The following is a 13300-nucleotide window of genomic DNA, read 5'->3' as shown; positions in this document are numbered from 1 at the left end:
ACGTGGTTATAAAACTACCCCCCCAAGTCCCCTACCTGTATCTGCTTTGGGGACCCCCACTAAATCCTTAAAGTGCAGGATCCCAAATTCTGGGGTACCCAAGACTTTTAGGACAGACGATCCCCAGCTCCAGATGTGTGTATATGGAGTTGGTGTCAAACCTTCAGGTTCTGGGAAAGGGACACCCCAGAGGTGTCAGAGACCGGAGCGGTGGGGGAGGGCCGGAGCCGAAGCCGGAGGGAAAGGGAGGAGAAAGGAGAGGGAGCGGAGGGGAGGGGGCTGCCCGCGGGGGGTTGGGTCATTGTCTTTTAGAATTTGGGAGCCTTTGAAAAGCCGTGGGCCCTCCCACCGCTATTGTGCGGGGGAAGATGTAGCAGCCTCTTCTCCGAACCACCCCTTTGCCTCCGGACTTCTCTGGGGCCAGCAGCCGCCCGACCAGGGGCCTGGGGCCAAAGGCTCAGCCGACGACCATGGGCTCAGTGTCTAACCAGCAGTTTGCAGGTTCGAGCTCGGGACTTAGCGGGGACACCTTAGGGTGCAGGGCGCCTAGGAGCGACATCGAAGGGAGGTGGGGAACTGTCCCCCGGGCTCCCCCCAAGACCCCAAAGTCAGTGCGGCCTCCTGCTTCTTGGGGCCATCTCTGGAGCAAGGAACCCTGGTGTCCCAGTGGCGAGCGCACAGAGCCTGTGGGGGCGGAGGGAGAGAAGAGGAGGGGCCTGTCCGGCCGTGTGTCCTTGGGCAACGTGTTGTGGGAAGAGAAGCAAAACTTTCGGGGCACCATTGGCCTCCGTGTAAGCTTGAGGAGCATGGGAGACAGCCCGGACAGGTTTCTTCTAGCCAGCTGTTTGGTAGCTGCACCTTCCTGGGTGTCTACCCCCTGGCCGGATACTGGGATCTCCCTTCAGGGTATCTAAAGGGCCTTCGGATTCCGTGGTCCCCCCAGCTGATCGCTGGACCCTATCTCCAGGTGGCTGCGCCAAGGCGGCGGAGAAGGCGCCCGAGGAGGCGCCGGCGGACGCGGCACGGGCTGCAGAAGAGCCGCAGCTGCTGCACGGTGTCGGCATCTGTAAGTGGTTCAATGTGCGCATGGGGTTCGGCTTCCTGTCCATGACCGCCCGCGCTGGGGTCGCGCTCGACCCTCCCGTAGACGTCTTTGTGCACCAGGTGAGACTGATTCTGGTAACTTTGCTGGAGGAAAGGAAACATGCATGGGTGGGCGGGCGGCTCTGCTGTTGGATTGGAAATCAAGGACCCTAATTGTGCATCCCCATCTTTGCCAGGGCACCCCGATTTTGAGTCCCCGGTAACTACAGCTGGGCGCGAGAGAGGCAGCATTGATTATCTGCACCCCCACCCCCTTCCCGGAACCCCTCCGGCTTACCACGTGTCTATTACCTCTTTCCCCTGGGAAGAGAGCAGGGGGCAGGGAGGTGACCCCATGTGGCAGAAACTAAGGTTGTATTGTGCTTGCCGGTGGGGGAGGGCGAGCTGGCCGACCAGGGAAGCACATGTAGGGCCTGAGTCCGGCGCCGAGCGCCCAGCCTCTTTAACGTCTGAATGGTACTGGGAGGACGGGAGTGCGGGGAACTGGCAACCCGACCCAAGGGCGTAAAGCTGAAAAGTCAGTTGCGTCCTCTGTTGAATGCAGACCTCACCCAGGTGGCCACCCAAAAGTCAGGGCCTGGGACATGGGTAGGTATGGTAGATTCCTGATGTAGCCAAGTAGGGGCTTGTGGTTCAGGACGGGGACTTTGGTTGTCCAACTCTTGCCATGAAGGAAAACCTTAGGGTGGTCAGGCCTTAACCTTCCTGTGCCAGACTAGGGGGAGTTGGGTCATTGCAACCCCAAGTTCTCCGTTAAAGCAGGGCAGCACAGTGGGGGGTGAAATTCAGTGTCGCTGGGCTGGGCGTGGAGGAAGGATGGCCTCTGGACCTATTATCCTCAGCTTGGCATTTATGGCCCCAGACAGCCATTGATTGCTCCCCTAACATTCCTAGCCTTAAACGAGGAGTCAAGAGCCTTCGTTCTCCCTCCTCCCAGTCTTCCCGTTCCTTAATATCCTGGCGGCATTCCAGTGGTCCTGGGCCACCATGTAAAGGAAGTCACTGCATGTTCCCTTCGACATTTGGTGGTTTAGGACTGGACCTGGAAAGAAAAAAATGCTAATCCCAGGCCTTGGAGTTGACACCCAGGCCGGGCAGGGAGGGGTTACTTCAGGGAGGTTGGCTTTAGGAGCTGTGGGGGAGGGGAAAGGAGGATGTGGGGATTAAGGGTTGGAGCCTGAGGGATGGCATTCTGGAGGGGGAGGGGCAGGGAAGGGAGGAGGTGGTGGTGGATGGCTGGGAAGTCTGAGCACTGCCCTCTGCAAGGAGGTTGAGGAAGGGAAATTAGGGAGATAGGGGTTACTGGGAGCTGGGGACCTGCGGGTTACTGTTAGTTCTTGGTGTGGGGGTCACTGAGCTAATAGAACACCTGGCAAAAGGACCTGCAGCAGGGTACTTACTATCCTCTTGCAGCCCCCTTGTTCAGCTGTTCCTCCCACCTCCCCAAAAAGCTAGTTTCTGGCTAGTGGCTTTCCCCACCTCCCCACCCTCTCCTTTCATTTACATATGTGAATGATAACCCACAGGAAGTAATTCTGAGAGAAAGAAGGGAATTGGCTTCTTTAGATCTATTAAATCACTTTATTACAGGAACCAGCTTTGAATGGCCCTCCTCAGCGGGTGGCAAGACTCCTCCACTCCTATTTATCTGATCACAAAGAGATTAAAATCTTTCCTGGTCTGGAGATCAGGTCTGGAGACCTGGACTGGACAGCTTTCCCAATTTTGGGAGGCTGTAATGAAAGAGATCCAACACTTTTCTCCCCTCCATATGCTACTGAGGAGGGAAGGGCTGAGAGGAATGTGTCCCCTGATCTTCTGGGATTCCTTGCTGATAGACAAATCCCAAGGAAGGTTTTTCTGAGCAAGTGGGGATCTGTGCTTCAGCACACTTACCCTTAGGGTCCAGAGCAATTGGAAAGCTATGGGATGGCATCAGAAGAAAGCAGGAACCCTCAGGATAGACCAGGTTGGAGATGGTAGGGACTGGAAGGTCTTGGAATGCTCTGGGACCCACAGTAATCAAGAGGGAACTAAGCTGGGATAAAGAGTCAAGAGCTTCTTTCCCTCATCTCCACTCTCCCAGTGCTAGTTAAAGAGGACAAGAACTGGTCTTTATGATCGCATGCTGGGGCTTTTGGTTCATATCCCACTAGAGCAGTAAGTTAGGCTAGTGTTTTGAAATCTCTGGACATTAATGGCAGAGGGATTTTGTTGATGCAGGGTAAGAATTCCATAAGAATTAAGCAATTGCAGGACTGCAACTCTTCCACTTGAGCCACACCTCCAGTCCGAGAAATCTTTAACCAAACTATTCCGTCTTTAACTGCTGGTGGTAGACACCCTGGAGGTGAAATGGGATTGGATGGTAGGAAAGATAATTGTTCTAAGATAACATTTGCTAGGGAGAAGGATATTAGGCAGCCCCTTCCAAGGGCTGGTGGAGTGGCTCAAGTGGTAGAGTGCCTGGCAAGCATGAAGCCCTTAGTTCAAACCCCAGTTTGAACTCAAAAATAAAAAGGAAGCCCCTTCCACCAATACTTTGTTAAAACCTTTGCTTTTATGCTACCTTCCACTCTATTATGCTAGTAAAGGCAGGACTATCTTTAGCCCTCACCCCCCAAATGCCTATAAAGGAAAAATATTTCTATAACATCCCTTTTATATAGCCACAGGTCTTAAGTTCTAGAACTCTCTGTCTCTAGAGTCTCTTAAGAATCATAAGGGCAGATGGCAGGTTTTTCCACTTTAGCACTATTGACTTATTTTGAGCAAGTTAATTCCTTGTTCTTGGGGCTATCATGTGCACTGTAGGGTGTACAGCCACATTCCTGGCTTCTACCCCTAGAAACCAGTTATGTACTTGAATTCTGAAAACCAGGATGTCTCCAAATATTTCAAGTATCCTCTGGGAGACATAATTGCCCCCAGTTGAAAAGTTGTGTTAGGAAAACTGGGGCAAGAAAAAGCTAAATGGGCTCCTATTTTCCTGATATTCACCCAAGCAAAAATGCTAAAATTTCAGTGGCCATTTTAAGAATTTTGGCCTACCTCATGTTTCTTGTGGTTCAAACCCCAAACTGCCAAGATTTGTAGAAATTTGGAAATGACAGAAGTTTCTTGCTTAAAAAAAGAAAGAAAAGGCCGGCATGGCTCAAGGGATTCAAACCGCAGTACTATCAAATTTTTTTTAAGAAGAAAAATGTCTTTTTCTCAGAATCTATGTATTATTTAAATATACTTTTGGCTGAAATGCTCTATTAAGAGACTTGGAAGCAAAATGAAAAGCACATAGCTTGCCGAGGAGCTAAGTTTGGTTAGGAGAAAAAAATTCAAAAAAGCAACCTCTGTCAGGGTCTAGGTTGAGAAGGCTGAGGATGGAGTATAGGATCTTTGCTATCTGGTTTATAGCACTGCACCCAACTACTCGCTCACGTCTAATTATTGATGTATTTGCCTATGCTGTCTTAACCAATGTGTGAGCCCGTTGAAAGGAGGAATTAGCTGCCTGGGTGATTTTCTAATAAGCACTCAGGCTAAATGAATGACTAGGGAAAGAGAAAAAAACAATATGAAGAAGGGGGTTTGAGGACTTGATGAATCAGGAACACATCTGAGCTCCATTAAGTAGAGGTCCTTCAGAGAGAAAAACAGGTAGGGAAAGGTATAAGTTGATAGTTGCTTTCTTTCTGGACTAATTAGAACATGGCTTGGGGCAATATGGTGCCATGAAAATTTTTGGAGTGAATGTTGATGAACCACATTGCTGAGCACCAGAGAGGATCCTCTTGTTTATGGTTTGGAAATTGCAAGTTTGTTGGTTTCATTTCTGTTATTGGTGGTCTCCAGGATCAAACCCAGTGCATCCCAGCACATGATAGCACTCCCACTCCTATTTAAAAACCAAAAAAAAGGCTGGTTAAGAAATGAAGTCTGTGTTAATTTGGCATCATGGAATTTTCTGGGATTCTTACGTGTTTGAGGAGACAAGCTTTCTTTAGACGATGTTTCAAGTAAAAGCTGTGCTACCATCCTGAGCAAATCTTCCACTTTGTGGTTGGTGACAATGTTCCCTGCCCAGAGGGGTTTTCAGCGACTTGCCACCTGGACATTATAGTTGTTCAAACATTCCTAATCCAACAGTCAACACTCTCTACCCTGTGGAATTCATGTTTTTTGGTGAAACTGCCTGAGGTAAACCACACCTCCCTTGAGCTGGCTTGAAGAATAATTTTATGTAGTCCCGGTCTGGAAGGGTGGGGGGAGTTCCTTCAAGAATTGTGCGTAATTTTCGACATAATCTGAGGTTGGAGTTACTTAATTCAGATAAGACGCTAAAAACCAAGGAGGGTGATGGCTCTTTGTACATAGGGGATTCTGGGTTTCTGGCCTAAAGCTCCAGGACCCATCAGTCTTCTACGCTACTCCTTATGCATGGTGGTGGGGCCGGGGGAGAGGAAGTGAGTGTCCTGTCATTGCAACTTCATCTTCTTGAGGACAGAGAGGGATAAGATGGGCCACCCCAAGGAACTATGGAGATAAATCTATGTGAATGTATGTGTTTACAGTTCACAACTCCTTAGTCTCTTGTGGTCAAGGCTCCCTCTGGCTCTCTGCATACAGGTGATGTGCAGCACCATCTTGTGGAGAAATGCAGAACTGCAGGCAGGAGCCTTGGGTCTGGCCAGCTGAACAGAGGTGATGGGGGTGGGGGTTGGCTTGGCTATCTACAGTTTTTAGATCTGGACAGTTTTTTCCCCATCACACACTATCACATAAACTGCTTCTGGGTGAACCGGTTGGTTTTCTAGCTCCCTACAAGACCCTTCAGGAATGAAGCTCTGACAGTCACAGGGCTGAGTCATTAAAATTACTTTTAGTGTATTTATTCTTATTTCTACTAGAGAGTTTCAAATTGTGTATGTGACTTGTATTTTATTGGGTCATACTGCCTAGGAGAGTCAGGCTAGTGGCAGTTAGCTCGGCTCTTGCCTCTCACAGTGATTGGTCAAAGAACTGTGCCTGAGTTTCTTCAAGCTGTAACAACTACCACACAGGTTTGATATGAGGGTTAAATGAGTTACTCCATCTAAAGTGTTTAGGACACTGTCAGCCTATGGTAATCATTAATAATAGTTATTTTGGAGAACAGAGAACTTGGTTTATTCCACAAATAGGAATAAACCAGTGTTGGCTATCAATCTATGGCCCGGTAAATGCACTGCTGAGCTACATCCCCAGCCCCTGCACTGGATAATTTTGGATGGTGGAGAGTTGAGAACCCAGTTTTGGTCTCTTGAGCTAGAGCAAGTATCCTGAAATTCTTGCCACTTATGTAGAAAAGAGCAAAGTGACTAAAATAAGCAGTGTTAGCTGAAGGGGACCTGACTGATCCCCTGCTTTGACAAATGATTAAAAGACCCAAGAGCCTTTTTTTTTTTTACTTCACATTTCCTAAGTGACTCCTAAAGTTCATTCTATTTTTTGAGTTCAGGCTGATTCTAGGTCTGGGTATTGGATGGGGAGTGGGGTGGGGAGGAGGCAGCTCCTGAGTTATTAAGGGAGCTGAAGGTCCAAGTCTGTAATTCGAGAGTCCTGCCTGGCATCAAGAAAAGGAAATGACTGTCACAACTATTTTCTAAGTACCACCCCACCCCCATGGAGTGGGAGCACCCACTTTCCTAAAAATTGGGAAAGATGGGATTCCTGCCTTTCCTCCCTCTGTTGAAAATATTTATCTGAATAGTTAGACAGCTGCTTAAGGCACCCTAGGGTGAGGGAAGGAAGAGCCAGGCTGCTGGAGATGACTGGCAAACCCAGCAAATCTTACTGGGGAAGAAAGAAGTGTTTCTGTATCCATTTCTCTCACCATGACCATAACCCCAATTGGGAGAGGAAGGAAGGAACTGATCCTGTTTGAATGTGGGGGGAGGGTGGGAGCCATGCTAGGAGGATCTGTGCCTTGGAACTCCAAGAATCTGACCACCAGAACCAACCAGTGTCAACTCTTTGTTCCCTGGGGCTGGGCTCTATTGGGGGAGCTCTGGCTGTGCCCCTCCCCCCCCAAAGGCCTTTTCATTTTTTTGGAGGGGATAGGGAGAGGGGCGGGCCCCTGCTTTGTGTGTGGTTGGGGGTAGAGTGGGGGTGGTACAAGAATTTCTGGCTTTCAGATGCAGGGCCTGGGAGGCTAGTTCAGTGGGGCTGCACACTGATTACCTATCTGATAAGAGAGGAATTCAAACTATGTCTTAGAAAGGAGTAGGGGAGGGGGAAAGGGAGCCACCCCGGAGACCACCAGTTTAAATCTTGGCTAGTGGGTTACACTAAGGTGCCTGCAGGGGCGATTTTTGTGCTCATTTTACACAGTTCTTCCTGAGAGGACTTTAGTCAATCTCATAACATGTGTCCTCATAGTGTCTCAAGTCTATAAGGTGTGGGTGTTGGAGGCTGTTGCTCTGAATAAGTTGGAGCTTAGAGGATAGTTTTGTGAGTTTCCAAAGATAGTGATAAAACCAGAGTTAATTTTGAGTCATGTGACACTTGAGGCTCACTTGCCCTGCCCCCATCCAGTCTGAGGTGGTGGGTAATTGCACATCACTGGGGATTTATGTGTAGCAGGCCAAGTGTTAACTGCTTTCCATGCATAAAACCTCACAGCACCACCATAAAATTAGTATATACACCATTTTATAAATGAGTTTAAAAAAAGGAGGGAACAAGTCCTCTGGCTCAAGCCTTACTCTTAACCACTTATCTGCTAGATTTCAACTGGAACTGGGAAGGTCTCAGCCTTCTGGCAAATGTGTGGAATGGAATTGCCTGGAGAGAAGGCTCTTGGTCTTGCTTCCCTATTCCTCCTGACTTATTGACTTCTCTTTTCCCAACTCAGAGTCAAGTCTAACTTAACTTTAAATTTATGGTGGTAACTGTGCAAAAAGAACCCCATGCTTTTGAAACGTTTCTGTTATGGGGCAAATTAAACAATTACTAATACATGAATATTTACTGTATACTTGATATCCTCAGATCTGTGTAATCTTCATTAGAACCTATTAGGTTGAAGGCACTGCTTTCCCAACACTAAAGGATAAGGAGGCTGAGGCAAGATGATGTCAAGTTCAAGATTAGCTTGGGCTGCATAGTAAGACCATGTCTTGAAAATAACAAAGAAAGGCTAGGCAATAGCCAGGTGCTGGTGGCTTACATCTGTTATCCTAGTTACTGGGGAGGCTGAGATCAGGGTGATCAGGTTTGAGATCAGCCTGGGCAATAGTGAGACCCTATCTCCAAAATAACCAGAGGAAATGGACTGCAGGTGTGGCTTAAGTAGAGCGCCTGTTTTGCAAGTGTGAAGCCCTGAGTTCAAACCCCAGTTCCACCAAAAAATACCCCACTGCTTTCCTATTCTCTAAGTGACCTTAGGCCAAGAGATAAGTAACAGAGAAAGGTCACACATAAGTTAGGATGTGTCTAGAGCCTGTGTGTGCTCTTAACCAATACCCCTGATAAAAGTCTGGTCTTCTGCAATCGCATTTGAATTAAAACAATAATTAGAATGACTGGGGAATTGTGTATACCATCTGGCTAGCAAGCATGTTTCATCTATATCCCAGTTTGAAATATTCTATCAGTATAAAATACTAGTGCTTATGTTCCCTCAAACCAGGACTAGATAGGTGCACAGCGATCTCTTGTTTCTCTGAACCCCAGCTTTGTACCTAGTAAGCAAGCTTTCTATCATGGAACCACCATTTTCCTTCCTTCCTTCCTTCCTTCCTTCCTTCCTTCCTTCCTTCCTTCCTTCCTTCCTTCCTTCCTCCGTCCCTCCCTCCCTCCCTCCCTCCCTTCCTTCTTTCCTCCGTCCCTCACTCCCTCCCAACCTTCCTTCCGTTTTTTCCATCCTCCCTTTTCCTTCCTTCCTTCCTTCCTCCCTCCATCCCTCCTTACAGGGTCTTACTATGTAGCCCAAGCTGGCTTAAACTTGGGATCTTCCTGTCTCAGCTTTCCCAAGTGCTGGGATTATACAAGTGCCCAGCTGGACAAATCCACCCCACCCCCACCCCCGCCTTTTGTTTTTGCTGGTGGGATTTTTTTTTTTCAGTACTGGGTCTTGAACTCAAGGCCTCACACTCGATGGTAGGCGCTCTACTCCCTAGTCTTTTCTGTATTGGATATTTTCGAGATAGGGTTTTTTGAACTATTTGCCTGGAATGACCTTGAACCTTGATATTCCTAAGTATCTGCCTCCTGAGTAGCTGGAATTACAGGCGAGAGCCATTAGCACCTGGCTGGGACTGGAGTTTGAACTCAGGGCTTGCAAAAGCAACTGCTCTAGCTCTAGATCCAGTTGGATCCCATTTTTTTTATGATAACTATTCCTTATTGACTTTTTGAGTATTTTACCCTAATAGATGACTTTGATGTCGTTGGTATAGTAAGTAGCCTATCAGTTGGTGTGAGCTTTAAATTAGGACCTCTGGGTTCCTCAGATCAATTTTGCCAATCACATAGCTATATGAATTACTCCCTCCTCCTTTATAAGGTAGCCAGGCTCTTTGCTAACTGCTTTATAAGTATCAGTGTTTTTTAAGTTTTGGTACAAAGTATTTAATGGGATTATTTTATACAAATTGGTCTAAAGTGTGCTCTATTAAAAAAAATCTGGTCTTTTTAAGTCAAATAATTAAAAATCTATCTCCTTTTTGCTGGATGTACAGCTGTAGTCCTAGTTACATGAAAGGCTGAGGCTTGAGCCCATGAATTCCAGGTCAACCTGGGTGACACTGCAAAACCTCCATCTCAGCCAGGGATAGTGGTGAATGCCTGTAATCCCAAGAAGGTGCATCTATAAAGGTAGTGAGGTCCTACCTTTACTCCTGGGCAAGTAATTCATGAGACCCTACCTTGAAAAACCCATCACAAAAAAGGGCTGGTGGAGTATCTCAAGGTGTAGGTCCTGAGTTCAAACCCCAGCACCCCATAAAAGAAAACAAAACAAGAAACAAACAAAAAAGGGCTGGGGGCTTAGTTCAATTGATAAAGCACTTGTCTAGCATGTGTGTGGCCCTGGGGTCAATGCTCGGTACTGTACAAAAAACCCAAAATCAAACCACCACCCAACAGAAGTTTCTTTGTGCATTATTTTGTCCAAAAACTGTGGTAGGCATTCTGTGACACACCTATTAATTTTTCCATGTATGCTCAGATCTTTCCATGATTTCTGTTTTTATCACCTGCCCTCATCTACCTGCTTGGGTCATACTAATTTTATCCTTCAACTTTCAGTACCATTATTTCGATAAAATTTCAAGCTTAGAAGAAGGTTACAAAAATTTCCCATGTGACCTTTACCCACATTCATCAGTTATCGACATTTTGCCTCATTTGCATTATCATCTTCATTTCTGTACAGAATACTTTCTTAACCATGAGTTGCAGTATATGGTATCTCTAGCGTGTATTTCCTAATAGAACTTTTACATAACCCAAATAAAATGATCATTACCAAATTTTTTTTTTTTTATAATTCTATTCAGTTTTTATTTTGATCTTGTGCCTAAGACCACTCTACCCAGCAGGGAAAAGTTTTGCATAAACCTGAGATATTTCAGACTGGTACCATGAATAAATATGGTGCCAGTCTGCCCACCCTATTCAATTGTCTACTTCTTGTCTTGCTCTTTGGAATCTGTGTTTTGTCTGTCTTTCTTTTTTTTTTTTGCTCTGAAGCTTCCTTCTTGCCTTTCTGCTCCTGCCTATATTCTTCTAGAGTTTCTTTCAGGCAGGGCAATGAACCTCTAGAACTCTTTCTCTTCTATAACTGAGGGCACATCACTGGCATTGAGTGTCTTATGCTTCCCTTTCATTGCAAAGTTGTTGGCATAGGATTGTTGTATAGCATGAAGACACTGGCAGTGCAAGAGATGTTGCCCTGGGCTTGGAGATGTTGACACCGTCCAGGAGCTGATGATCCTGGTGATGACGACATTGGGCAGATTTAGGTTGTCAGGCCTTTCTACACATGCCATTACTGGGATCTGAGCCTCCTTCACCTCAGGCCTCCTCTTCAGGCAGCTACTGTGTCTGGACTTTCCCTCATTACCAATTTTGACTTTGACACATTTATCTATACTCTGTGCAAATTGTGTCAGTGGTCCTGTTTTTTCCATTCCAGAATCCAATCCAGTACCCTGTGTTGCATTTAACCAAGTATTTCTTTCAGCTTTGTCTTTGTGATCTTGACATATTTGAAGTGTAGATAAGTTTGTTTTGAATTTGTCTGATATTTGTTTCTTTGAGGTTAGATTCAAGGTGAGCATTTTAAAGTCATGTATCCTTAATGCATATCAGGAGATATATGGGATCCATTTTGGTGTATCACATTATAGGTCTAATAAAGTGAACTTGAAGGACTTGGCTAGAGTGGTCTCTACCAGTTTGCTCTACTATAAACTTGGATTAAATTTTGTTGCCATTATGATTATTTCTTAAATTGCTGAACATCTTAAATTTTTTCATCTTTTTGCCAACTGGGGTTTGGCAAAAACCCCAGTTTCATACTTGCAAAGCAGGTACTCTCCTGCTTGAGCCACACCTCCAATCCATTTTGGTCTGGTTATTTTGGAGATGGGGTCTTGAGAACTATTTTCTCAAACCATGATTCTCCCAATATCAGCCTTCCAAGCAGTTAGGATTACAGGCATGAGCCACTGACACCTGGCCTTGTTTTTGTTTTTGAGACACAGTCTCACTATGCAGTGCAAGTTGACCTTGAATTACTGTGTAGCCCAGGCTAACCTCAAACTTGTGCTCCTCCTGCCTCAGCCTTCCCATTACTGGGATTACAGACTTGCTCAGGCTACTCTTGAACTGTCTATGTAGCCCTTGCTGGCCTGCAACTCCAGATTTGCTGCCCCAACCTCTCCGGTACCAGGATTATATGCACATACCACCATGCCTGACTCCAAACTCAGTTTCTTTACTGGTAAAGTGGGAGGTACTGTCACTCATGTACTTCCTACTTTTTTAAGAACAGGTGTGTTTTTATTTGGTGTAATAATGGAAATAAATGGTAAAATTTACTGTTTTCCTTCACTAGAGTAAGCTCCACATGGAGGGCTTCCGGAGCCTGAAGGAGGGTGAGGCTGTGGAGTTTACCTTTAAGAAGTCTGCCAAAGGCCTGGAATCCATCCGTGTCACTGGCCCTGGTGGGGTGTTCTGTATTGGGAGTGAGAGGCGGCCAAAGGGGAAGAACATGCAGAAGCGCAGATCCAAAGGAGACAGGTATTGCTTGAAGGCAGCTTGTGCAGGCTGCTGAGAATGCACAGAACTCTTCCAGTCTGCCATTTGGACCAAGTTACCAAAGATAAAATGCAGCATATGGTCCCTGGCAATGTCTGTCTGGATGGTTGGATTCTATTGTTCAGTGAAGAAAGTGACACTGCACGTGATGATTTTAGAAATAGAAGAGACTCTGAATATGTGAGTGATGGGGCAAGGTGCTACATCTATATCTGTTGCTTCTTTCCTAGGTCTCCAATTGGCTGGTGTCTATAATCTTGCTGTTGGGCTTAAACCTCTTAGCTGTGTGCAGATAATACAATAAGACTTTTCAAATTTCTTCTTAAGGCTATGATAGACTCGAACCTGTCTCTAAGCTGTAGTTCACAGTTGGGATCAGTGACTCTATTCTTGTTATCTTGGTATTTTCAAATTGACATGAATCTGAAGAGATCACCTGATTCGATTTGGAAAGGACTTAGAGATCACCTGTTCCATATTCTCCTTAATTATATGTGGGGAAACTGGTCTCTAGGAAAGGAGGCACAAGTATTCTAACAAACTAAGCTCAGGTGTCCTCAGGGGAGGCTTCTGATCTCTTCGTATGCATTTCTCTCACTTTTACCATCTTGCTTTATTCCAGGTGCTACAACTGTGGTGGTCTAGACCATCATGCCAAGGAATGCAAGCTGCCACCCCAGCCCAAGAAGTGCCACTTCTGCCAAAGCATCAACCATATGGTGGCCTCATGTCCATTGAAGGCCCAGCAGGCCCCCAGCTCCCAGGGAAAGCCTGCCTACTTCCGGGAGGAAGAAGAAGAGCTCCATAGCCCTGCTCTGCTCCCAGAGGCCCAGAATTGAGCCGCTAGGGTCGGGCTATTCTTTTTCTATAAGGAAGCTTCAAGGAGTAGGCATCA

The 13300-nt window shown here is 46.4% G+C and overlaps 1 protein-coding gene across 1 annotated transcript; it reads left to right on the top strand.

Moving 5' to 3' along the window:
- Nucleotides 1-470: 470 nt before the first annotated feature.
- On the top strand, nt 471-13300 carry Lin28a (lin-28 homolog A). Its single transcript, XM_020158700.2, has 4 exons — nt 471-501; nt 968-1164; nt 12203-12387; nt 13028-13300. Exons 1-4 carry the CDS (start codon nt 471-473, stop codon nt 13242-13244), a joined length of 630 nt encoding a protein of 209 aa, XP_020014289.1. The 3' UTR covers nt 13245-13300.

This window comes from Castor canadensis, chromosome 7, assembly GCF_047511655.1.
Source record: "Castor canadensis chromosome 7, mCasCan1.hap1v2, whole genome shotgun sequence".
Lineage (NCBI taxonomy): Eukaryota > Metazoa > Chordata > Mammalia > Rodentia > Castoridae > Castor > Castor canadensis.
This window is presented reverse-complemented; position numbering and strand designations above follow the sequence as displayed.

Coding starts and splice junctions, on each gene's coding strand:
- Lin28a (XM_020158700.2), top strand. CDS start 471: ATGGGCTCAGTGTCTAACCAGCAGTTTGCAG. Junction 502..967: donor GTCTAACCAGCAGTTTGCAG/GTTCGAGCTCGG, acceptor CCCTATCTCCAG/GTGGCTGCGCCAAGGCGGCG. Junction 12,388..13,027: donor CGCAGATCCAAAGGAGACAG/GTATTGCTTGAA, acceptor GCTTTATTCCAG/GTGCTACAACTGTGGTGGTC.